The 11607-nt window shown below is 47.9% G+C and overlaps 2 protein-coding genes across 2 annotated transcripts; both read left to right on the top strand.

Moving 5' to 3' along the window:
• Positions 1–13: 13 nt before the first annotated feature.
• F4812DRAFT_449414 (FAD/NAD(P)-binding domain-containing protein) lies at positions 14–1255 on the top strand (the record flags this gene model as incomplete). Its single annotated transcript, XM_047935972.1, has 1 exon — positions 14–1255. The coding sequence occupies one exon, from the start codon at positions 14–16 to the stop codon at positions 1253–1255; it is 1242 nt and encodes a 413-aa protein (XP_047793552.1).
• A 3795-nt stretch (positions 1256–5050) lies between these two features.
• F4812DRAFT_449413 (uncharacterized protein) lies at positions 5051–7998 on the top strand (the record flags this gene model as incomplete). The annotated part of the gene is made up of 4 exons (XM_047935971.1): positions 5051–5129; positions 5183–5567; positions 5621–7726; positions 7758–7998. 4 exons carry the CDS (start codon positions 5051–5053, stop codon positions 7996–7998), a joined length of 2811 nt encoding a protein of 936 aa, XP_047793551.1.
• Between the last annotated feature and the right edge of the window lie 3609 nt (positions 7999–11607).

The raw sequence follows: 11607 nt of genomic DNA, 5'->3' as shown, positions 1-11607 counted from the left end.
CCTTAACTTTGCGATGCCTCCTCTAAAAATCTCCATCATCGGGGCCGGTCCGGCCGGGTGTATGCTGGGCCGGATTTTATCCCTATCCAAAATCCCGTTCCAAATTTACGAAAGCGACGAGAGTCCGGACTATCGGTCTCAAGGCGGCACGTTAGACTTGCATCCCGGCACGGGCCTCGCCGCGATGAAAGATGCCATGCTATGGGACGAGTTCTTGAAGCACGGCCGGCTCGACGGCGACTATATGCTCATGACCGACAAGGATCTTCACCCCTTGATGCAGGTCGGCCCCAGCAACAAGCTCGGCGAGCGCCCGGAAATCGACCGCGCCGAGCTGCGCCGGATCTTGGCGGAATCGCTCCCGGAGGGGAGCATCAAATGGGGCCACCGGCTACGGCGCGTTGAAGAAGGGAATGTTTTGGTGTTTGATAATACTACGGTGGCCGATTCCGACCTCATCATCGGATGCGAAGGAGGCTGGAGCAAGGTGCAAAGTTACGTCGCGCCGGCGGTTAAGCCACGCTATACCGGGGTCGGGTACCACGGTCTCCAGATACCCGATGCGGCCAACACCGCGCCAGACGTCTATAAGCTTGTCAACCGCGGGAGCGTCTTTGTCGCGTCGAAAGGGAAGAGGATAAGCATACAGCAGCTCGGCACGGGTGCCCTCAGCGTCGGCTGGTGTTCGCGTCGTCCGGAAAACTGGATGGAAACTTGCGGATATGACCCCCATAACATCGAGCAGGTGAAAGAAGCGATTCTCAAGGACATGGAGGACTGGAATCCGTTGTTGCGCGAAGCGATCGGAAAGGTCGGAGAGGGCCTGTGCAATGCGAAGAATCTATACATGCTCCCGGTCGGCTGGCGCTGGGAACACCGCCGCGGCGCAACGTTTATCGGCGACGCGGCACATCTGATGACCCCGTTTGCTGGCGAGGGAGTAAACGCCGCGTTTGACGATGCGCGAAGGCTCGCAGCTGCGATCGTAAAGGCGATTCAAGCAGGTGGTGGGTTGGACGAGGTGGACAAAGCAGTGAAAGCGGCTGAGGAGGACATGTTTGAACGTATGAAAGTATACCAACGACAGACGGACGAAATCACAAAGCTATGGTTCTTTAGCGAGGAGGATATTAAGGACGTCATTCCCAAGGTGATGATAGAGCACGCTAAGGCGAAGACGCCGACAGTCTTACATCCTCTGGTCTGGGGACTTATCAATTCGTATTGGTTTGTTAAGAAGATGACTTTGGACTAGTTAGAAGCCACGCTGGTTCATTAGATATTTTAGATTGGAGTTCGGCGCACATAATTAGAATCTCTCTCACATAGTCACATAGTGACGTCTCTCGACTAAGATGATAGTAATAAGGGTGTTTGCATTGCGTTATCTTGCCATGACTCGGAACTTATCGCGTGCAACCCATTACACAAACCCGTAACCATCAGCCGCTCGCAGTGATCAAAAAAAGAGTATTGCGTGTTACCTATCATGGTATCTTGTGCGTTTTTCGTTTCAGGTGCAGAGATTGGCGAGGGTTAATCGTTAATAGGCGAGACATTATCTGCTACGGACTTCATCCGATTGAATCAGGTTCAACATCATATCGGGGTTGGGGGCTGAGTTTCGTAGATCTTCTTTCCTAGTTCCTTACCTCTCGGCTGGCGAACACAAATAGGCCTCTATTAATTATTTTGAGCGATGAGGTGAGACTACATGCATAGTAGGTGGCCAGATCGAGGAGATGACGCTCCCAATAATAGACTAGACGAACCTCTATCAGGTAACTGCCCGGTCAGTAACCTATAACAAACAAGTAGCATCTATCATGCTGGAACATATCAAACGAGGCGCAGATTCCACTCATAAAAATTTAAAAATTCATGATGTTTAGCCCCGGCATACAAACATATGTATCATAGCCCTAAGGTTACAATGGGTTACTGTCGGAGTTGTAACGACATCCGAGCCTCAAGAATCCTCCGGATGCTTTGCCCCTCACTTAGGTATTAACTCCGCGTTAATCGTTCTCGGGAAAGACCAATGACGAAGTCTGGTTATCGCGGGGCTAGCGTAATGATGGCAAAGAGGGCGAGTTTGTCCAAAATTTGGGGTCATCTAGCGTTGTCGACCTGACTGGGGTTCCCTTGGGAGGCTGTACCTAGCTACCCAATACCATGTAAAAAAAATTATAGCATCAAACTCCTACTATCAACCTGAACGTAAGCAAGTTGAACAGCAAGTGCCCGGTTACTTTACCTTAGGTAGATAGGTAGGTACCTCTCGTTTCGAATCGAATTATTTGCTTCGCTCGCCTCGTGGGTACCTAATTATTCACCTACGCCTTTTGCAGCCTTATGAACCCTATGCCCTAATCGGCTCTACCTGCCATGTCATCGGGAGGCTATGTAGAGGGGCATAGGACAAGTATCAAAAATACGCGTCCACGTGAGTAAGATGAATTTCACCTTGAGGCTTTTTATACCACGGCCTAATTGTGAACATGACATGTACCGAAAAAGTTTGATATAAGACAAGAAGAACCTAGGTGATGTATTTGCGAATGAAGTGCCGGTCGAGGGACATGCGATCAACGTCGATACGGGAATTAAGGGTCTTAATAGGCCCAATAAAGTTTACCTATAATATGTAGAAGTCCGGGGCCTCGAAAAGTCAGCCTCAGATAGAGGTAAGTTTAGCAATTGATTTTATTAGTCTCTCGGGCGCCGGCCGCTTGTCAATGCTAGTGTCATGTTCACTACTGAAACTATAGCTATTAGCTACGTGTAATAGTGATAGAGATTAGATAGCCCCACTTAAAGACGGACCAGAAGTAGGTAGCATCACGTAGGTTTATTCAGGTATACAATAGTAAAAGTATATACGGACATAATATGCTTTTTAGAATCCTGTCGACTTGGTGTAACTCGAGGTTCTTGGACCCCACGTATCCTTAGCGGCTTATTGCTTTAGGTAGGAGGGGCCGGAGGGGAAACTCGCAGGTACCTGTATATAATTACTCGATAGGTACCTTAAATACCTTCGATATTCCACATCTACTTATATCTTGCATCTCCTTTTTTCTAAAGTTGATTCTATTGGTTAAGAACAATACATTCAAGCCGTAAGGAAGCTGACCTTATCCATCTTGAAAGACATAAAATTTATTCAATTCTACAACCTGCACACAGTATGATAACACTGTCTCTATACTAACTTCCAGCATCGAGAACCTCCTATAAAAAGGTTCCTAAAATACCTCTAATAGGTAACATTCTAATTACCTAACAGAACTATACAGTGTGAAATTCACAACCGCATTTCGCCTATCTTTAAACTATTATCCTGCCACGATCGTACCTGCAAGTTGTGCCAGTCAGACCACCTTTCTAAACTTAACCAATCAAGGCGATTATATAGTTTTGCTGTTAGAAAAAAGACGCTCGGACCAGCTAAAGCCATCAGAAGGGAAGAAGTCGCAGTCTCGCACACCAGACCGAAAACTACTTCTACCTTCCACCAGCCAGCCCGGCCAGCCAGCTTGCCAGGTAGCTTAGGTACTCTGGAATCTGCACACTGCACACTGCACACTGCAGGGCATTCGGCACATAGCCAATCTGTTACAAGTACCTGTAATTCTTCAAGTCCCCACAGAAAACGCTATGTAACTCGTTGGCCTCGACACCTTAACCACCACAACCTCCACTTTCCCATTCAACTCCTTCTCCAACTTTTGACTAACCGTCGCTCTCTAGACCAGAGCAGCAGCAAGAAGCAACGTCCTCCGCGACGAGGTCATCTTACAGCACCGAGCTGGGGGTTGTCGAAGGGAGAATTAGTAGTTGGTCAATTAGCCCCGAGGTGAGACACAACCCGTTTCCTCTTCTTTCTAGCGGTATTGTACTTTTTATTTTATTTTATTTTTATTTTTTTGGCCCAGCCCAGCCCAGCCCAAGCCAAGCACAGCTGTACAATACCAAAATGGTATTACCCAGCACCAAGCACACCAAGCAGTCAAGTAGACCAACAAGCACCAGCACTCAGTTAACCCAGCACGAAAGCACTACCAAACCATATTAGTTATTTGAGTTAAGGTTGCATGGGGCATTCGTGGCCAGCTGCGTCCGCACTGCCCTTATTTTTTTGACGAGGCCGTGTGTTGCCCAGACTGCCATAGGAACACAGAACAGATCAGCATTGGATTAAAATGTGAGAAGAGCGAACGAGCCAGCGACTTTGACCACTTTTTTTTTTAATCGACCACTTCCAATCTTCCAATCTTTTCTGCAGTTGACCTTGTCAACAAAGCACCTTTTTTTTCTGCTTCGACACTCTAAACCGTTCACCTCTTTGTCTTATTTCGCAATCCTTCCCTCGTGGCAGCAAGCTGCTCGTAATTTTTTCCGCACATCGAAACAATTTCCCACCTTTGCGCTCTTTCTATTATCGTCTTGTTTCTAATGCGCTGACGTTCAGCCGTTTTTTTTATTTTATCTACAGTCAAACTGCTACCCTGCAGAAGGTCTGGATATCGGTCAGAAGCAGCTCTGTCACCATAACCACCTCGACACCTCCGAATCCTAACTAAGCACAGCTTGTCTTAGCAGAGCAAGCAAGCTTTATTTGATTCTTCTTTTTTAACTAAGTGAGTTAATTCATCCTTCTTGCGACGTCGAGCTGCTTGTCATACATCGGGCCTGGATTCGCGTCACCTCCACCTCCTTCCTTCAGATCCGCGCTAAGCTTCTCCCGAACCGCAACTTTCCCATTGGTACCTTTCCTCGCTTCACCTACAAATCCGCCAATTGCATCATCTATATCATACCACACCACACCCTCACACTTGCTATCCCTAGCTATTCCCAGCTCTCTTTTCCGTTGACTAACTATTTGGTGTAGGGTGGAAGGGTTAGGATTACCTTCGCCAAGTGTGTCGGATTCGAAATTATTTGCCGAAACTTGACCACTCCTATCTGTTCCCTGAGAATGGTGCAGCAGAAGAAAGGTTCGGGCGAGTCGACGAACGGAATCAGCAAGAGAGAATATCCGACTATGTCCTTCCAGAAGAAGGACCTGTCGGATACTAGAGTTATGGGGGGGAACTCGGGAAAAGGCGATGCCAAACACAATGGTATATACCCTACCAGTTGACTATGACAACGTATGACTCTAACTGCGGTGTAGGCTCGACTATCAATTCGCAGAACAGCTTTCGAACCGACAGTGCTATCTCCTCGTCTCGCCCCGGTCGTGAACGACCCTTGCAGCCCTGGGTTGGGCCAAGCAACTCGGATGGCCTCGACTTGAGCTTGGAAAAGCCTAGCGGCGACGCTCCGTGGGATCAGTTTGCTGCTAACGAGCGTCAGTTTGGTATCAAAACGACATACGATGAAAATATCTACACCACCGCGATTGATAAAAGCCACCCACAGTATAAGGAGAGGGTAGCTGCCGCAGAGAAAAAGGCGAGAGAGATCGAGCGGAGTACCGCCGCTACAGCCCATGTGGCCGAGGAGAGAGTTATGGATCATGTTGGCGGCGATGATGCAGGAGGCAACGAAGAGGAAAAGTAAGTCAGATCATGTCGTGCATTTCGGTAGACTCCGCCTAACTCGGAAATAGGTACAGCGGTGTCAAACGACAAGATTTCCCTCCTTTGCCTAGTAGCCGCGAGCCCAAGTATACACCCCCAGCTAGACGAGCACCAACTGCCGCGTCAACTGTGAAGGGTGCACCAGTCGACCCTGCTATCATATCGTCACAGCTGAAGGCACAGAAGAACCAACCCGCCCTTCCCAAGCAGGATGATAGCAAAGTCCGCCCGAGCCCTAAGGCTGAAATACCTTCGGTGTCTTCTGCTAAACCTGGAGAGCCTAAATTGGATAGTAAAAATGAGGCGCAACAGAAGCCCGTGGAAAACAAACCAGCAAACCAGAACGCCGCCCAGCTGCGACCGTCCGCTGCTACTAGCCGAACTATCTCGCCTCAGACGAAGGATGGCCAGGGCGTCGCGCCTAGTGCCGCTTTAACTGTCGAACGAGATGTTCTTAAAGAGTTCAAGACATTTGCTAACCTGCAGCGCATAAATGCTGAGAAGGCCCGAAGCAACAAGGCGAAGGCCGATAAAGAGGTGAAATTAATCGAGCTAAAGAAATTTGCCGATAATTTCAAGTTGCCAACACCTGTCCCTATGGATTTAATATCTATCATTGCTAAGGATCCGGCGAAGCAACGAGAGATCCAAGAGAAGGCCAAGCGGGATGCAGCTGAGGTCGCGAGAAGAAAGGCCGAGGAGGCTGCCGCAAAGGAGAAGAAGGGGACCACAGCTAAGGAAGCTCAGGCCCCCGCAACTGTTCAAGCGCCTCCCGATAGTAGAAACGGCCGTCCTTCCGCGAACCCCCCAACCGCAGCTCCGGCAGCAGTTCCGCGTCACCAGGGTAACAGCCGTCAGAGCTTTATCCCGCCCGCATATCCCTACCAAGGAAATCGCTCAGGTCCTCAGCATATGCAGCAATCCGGCCGCCAGGGTGGGTTGGCCGGGCGTCTTCGGTCTCTAGACGCGCAAAAAGCGCAAGGTCAGGATGTTAGGTTACCTCCGACTGGCCCTGCTAACCCGGCTGATCCTTCTTTCGGTCGTCGTATCGGTGGTCATATAGGTCAGAAGTTGAATCCGAACAGTCACGAGTTCCGACCTAATGCGTTTGCGCCTGCTTTTAACCCGAATGGGCACCCCAGCGCAGGCTCAAGCCCGCGTTCGGCTATTAATCATGCAACCGATGCACAAACCAATGCTGCCAATATTCATACTGCACTTGTGGTTGTAACTAAGAAGAGAAAGTTAGTCGATTCCAAGAAATGTGCTATATTGCCTTTCGTCAAGACCATTCAACCTCCGGAGAACAAAAACTGGAACGAAAATGATGGGCTTCGTCCCTCTTACGATACTCCGCCAACCTGGCGTTCTGCAACAGACGACGAAAAGCCGGATTCAACAATGCGCTTGACGTTTGATGAATATTTTGAACGGCAGCCGTTCAATACGCAACCTACTCCCAACCCTCCCCATCTACTACCGCAACTAGCCCATCAACATCAATTACCTCTACACATGCAGCACTTCGCACACCCTGCTGCACCACGGCACTCGCCTCATGTACCTCCGGTGCAAATACATGCTAATCACGGCCCTGTTCCTCACGCACCGTTCAATGGAGCAGACGATCATAGAATGATGCACTCGAACTCATCACAGTCCTACTCGTCTCCAAGAATGAGCCAGGTTCCGCTCGTATACCCACCTAACATGAATTCGGCAGGTCAAATGCCTTATAACCAACACATGATACCTTCTTTTATTGGCCCCGGAGCGCCACCGATGAACCAGTTCAATCGGAGCTTCTCTAATTCCCCACAATACGTCCCTCAGCAGCCGGGAGCAATGGGTGCCCCGATGATGATGCAGCCACAGTTCATGCCACAACCAATGGTAAACGGCCCTCCGCAGCTGCAACCTTACCCTGGTGCTGGCCATCTACAATTTATACCTCCCGGCGCAACTCCCCCTCAGCCAATGCCTGGTGTCAATGGTTATCCAAGCCCAGGAAGGCCTGCAGCCCCTCTAATGGTCCATCAAGGATCACAGCAAGGACAGCCCATCTATAATATGAGCCCTAGCGTGCAGTATCAGCAGCCGGCAACATTTGTACCACAGCAGCAAGGACAGAGTAAGTCACGATAGAGATGGCAACCGAACTAAGAGCAAGTTAGCTAATATACTAGGGGTAGTGAATTCCATGCGAGGATATAGTAACCCCGGCCCGGGACAACATCTCGGCACAAGCCCACAGCAGATGCATCAGTACGGGCCCCCGCACCGCAATGGAAGTAACAACTTCAAGAACTACCAAGGCCACAACCAACACCAAGGTCCTCAAGGTAGCCACGCAATCCCGTCAGGGCCCCAGGGACGATCTTCGGATGGTCCTGACGAAGCCAAGTGAAGGGAGCATTGGAAACTGCTCCCTAAAAACTTAACCAGCGCCGCGCTCCAGCGCATACCTGTTTCTTCATTCAACATGGCATCAGTATTAGCCACCTATGCTCGTCGATTCTATCATCTTTGCATGGACATATAGCGTTATCAGCATTGTGACCTCGATCCGGTTTTCATCTTCTTTTAGCCTGTCCAGTTGGGTGAAGGCCTAGTAGCAATAGTTTGTTACGAGGATCGGTCGCACGAGAGTCGCTGATTACACATATCCTACTGGATCTTAAAACCAATATGCACGTGCCAACATCTTCTATGGCGTGGCCCTTAGTTACCTTGGCCTCGTAGGATATGTCTTTCGAATGTTTATTTGCCTAAGCAACGACAGGCTTGGGAAGGCATCGACCAGGATGAGGAAGTGTTGGAGCAGGCGGTCGGTGATGGATGAGGCGAAGCAGCTCGAGCTTCTACAGGTCGAAAGGAAGAAGGAGTCAAGTAGCTTTTATCTTGCTGTAGCTTTGGCTTGATCGGAACGGTTGCTTCCTTACGCCAGCGTCGTAATCCGTTATGCTTACTGTCAATTATTAAAGAATAGCTTCAGCCAAGCATGAGGGGAGATGTTGTCTGTGGGATTGTCGGCTCAAGTGACCATAACTTGGTTCAAAGTTATTGGAAAGTCCTCGGGAATGCCAATGAGAGACAGCCATATCGTTGTATCGATCTCGCAGATAACAATAAAAAATAGTGTCTACACTACCTAAGCCTTACGTTGGTCTCGTGTTCACTGCCTACCTAGGTAGATACCTCTAGCATACCTTAGGTACGTGAGTAATGTAGTAAGGTCCTGTATTGATTAATAACTTATGTGGACATGTTGTGGTAATGCTTGCTGAGGCTAGGTACCTAGTTAGATGGAATCCACCTTAATGTACCAATTTCGTATCTCGATATTATACCGAACGCGTAGGTCAAAATTGGCCTTATATAGCGACAAGAGTATGGGAACATTGGTATCTCCTCCGAATACCAGCAGCATCAGCGTATATGAAGAGCAATATGTCGAACACGTACTATGTTATTGTGTAGTAGGTCTCTTGTCTGTGAGTGTGCTATGAGACGGATATGAGGTATATACCTAGAATCTTACCTTGACTCGTTGCCGTTCAGAGTATCTGACCTGCCTATAAGATTCAGTACAGCATTAAAGCAGATATTATTTCAGGTCCATGCATTTGAAACTTGGGAACGCAAAGCGATGATGAGCGCGTCAGAATATCCATCCATACATAGGATCTAACTAGCTAGATCTACTTTGATATTTACCGAGATAACATAGGATTTCTTGTCTGTGCAGTTGCTCGGCTTTACTTTCACTTTATTTCCAAGATATTCTGTAAATTATGGTTTCTATTTCTTTTCCTCATTGAAGCGTGTTAGTGATAAATGAAGCAGTTGAAACAGACAAGGCTGACGTGTTGACCTGCCGTATGCGGGAAGGTTTTGATCATCCTTCCTTCCTACCTCGGGGATTTTTTGTGTCTATTTAAAATAATACCAAACACCTAAATAAAAACGGCCTCGGCATTTTATAGGGTTGCGTCGCAGTTGGGATAACTACCTAGACCTACCTACATTACCATTATGACAAGGACAATATATGTGAGGGAGACGGGGAATGGAGATGACGGCTTCATGCGAACCCGGACGAGGTCGGGTAGCATTTCGGATGTTTCAGTGTTTCAACTTTTCAACCAATCAGATTGCGAGTCATGGGTTGCCTCAGTCGAGTGGGTTTGAGATCTTTAGTGCAGGGGTTAGGAGAAGTAGAAGAAGGGGAAAAAAAAGGAGGGGTTCGTCAACCAATTTGAATTTTGAACGTTTCAAAATCATGAGTACCTTAGGTAGGTACCTACGTATACGAGAAATAGTATTACGTTAGGTAAGTGCAAGCTAAATGAAGAAGCACAGAGGAAAGATGACTAACTCCCCCCCTTTTTTTTTCCCCTCTCTTCTCCTGTTGGGTGTCTTTTGGCCACTTGGGTCTGGGGATGAACTGACTGACTGCCCCTAGTATATGATAGGTATGCACCTAGGTACCTATGACCCATGTTTATCAGGCTATTCTTGTCATATGCCATATGCACGTAAAGTCTCCAACACCAGAAGGCGATCACTTACTAGGTATCTCTCTTTTTTCTTCTTCCTTGTCCGCGCGTGCGGTGATGTGATTGTCAAAAGATCTACGTAGTCTTAGGAACCAATGGGAGGCCTTTGCCCCTGACTTTTTTTTTCTCGTCATTGACATTCCCGGACTACATTACCCTATCAACGCCACAACCTTACTCGTGCTATTGCCGCCATCCGCCGTGAAAAAAAAAAAAAAAAAAAAAAAAAGCATGGATTGTGGCGATCAGGTCGGTAGCCGGCTCTACTGCGGTCGTCACATTAAGAACAAACAAACAAACAAACAGTTCATGAGTCGCTAACGCATTTTTCAATTGTCGAGTCCTCATGTGCCGAGGCTCATTACTCGTCGGGTCTCTGCACGCCACTTCTGATTTGCCCCTGAGAAGTGGCATTTAGAGACCGACGAGTACCCTACATACATAGACGAGTCCTCTCAAAGATAAAGTACCTAGGTACTATTTATTACCCACATTGTGGTTTCTATTTTAACTCCTCTACACATTATGTAATTCATATGTTGTTGCCGTTAAGGGTAGGTAATTGGTTTGGATTGGGTTTAGTCCAGTCGAAGGAATTCACATTACATAGTATCCATATGAGTGCGACAAAGGAAAACCCAGGGGTGGAGGGTGTGTTCCAGGGGATCAAAATGAAATGCTTAGATGTGGAAGGAGGGTCCAACTATGTACTAGACAATAAGCGTCATCTAACCCTTTAACCTAGCTGCTTAGCTGAAATAGGTAGATCAAGATGCTGTGCCTGGATCGAAGCTGACGACTGTGGCTAAGGAGGCTAGAATACCGAATACCGTACACAAAGTTTAAGTGGTGAAAAGTGAAAGGTGCTTTTGCAGCCACTGACTAGCTAGGTCAGGGTTAGATGTTTCACCAATTCAGGTACCAAATCTGGCTCATTGGTGTAGGTTAACTCACTAAACTTGACCCCACCCACCTATCCTCCACTTTTTTTTTTTTTACCGCTGCGGCGCATCTGGCAAAGCAGGTACGCATGTTAGGTACCTATTGCATTGCATTGTACGCACGCAGGCGCATGACTCCGATCTTAGCCACCACTCATCTTCACCCTTTCATCACCTCCCGTTACAATTACCATGCTTCATACTTTACCATACTTACCATACTTACATAGATTAATTATTATGCTTATTTTCCGTAATATCTAGCGTCATCCAAAAATCCTTCGATGGGGAAGCTTATTCCCTAGGTAGGCATGTGCAATGAAAGGGAATCAAGAAGTGTGTTTTGCATCGTTTGAAGATCTGCTCTCTTGCAGTATAATCCCGATGGAATGGCTGCTTGTAGGCCACCCATTCGATGGCCACCTACTCTATTTCTTTCAACGAATCTGTGGATCTGCCTCGTGAAGATCGATGCATAACCACTCCCCACTCCAGCGGCTGCCTGGCTTCCTGGCT

Source organism: Daldinia caldariorum, assembly GCF_022478825.1.
Source record: "Daldinia caldariorum strain CBS 122874 unplaced genomic scaffold F4812scaffold_2, whole genome shotgun sequence".
Lineage (NCBI taxonomy): Eukaryota > Fungi > Ascomycota > Sordariomycetes > Xylariales > Hypoxylaceae > Daldinia > Daldinia caldariorum.
Note: the sequence above shows the minus strand (reverse complement) of the source record. Positions and strands in the feature narration are given on the sequence as shown.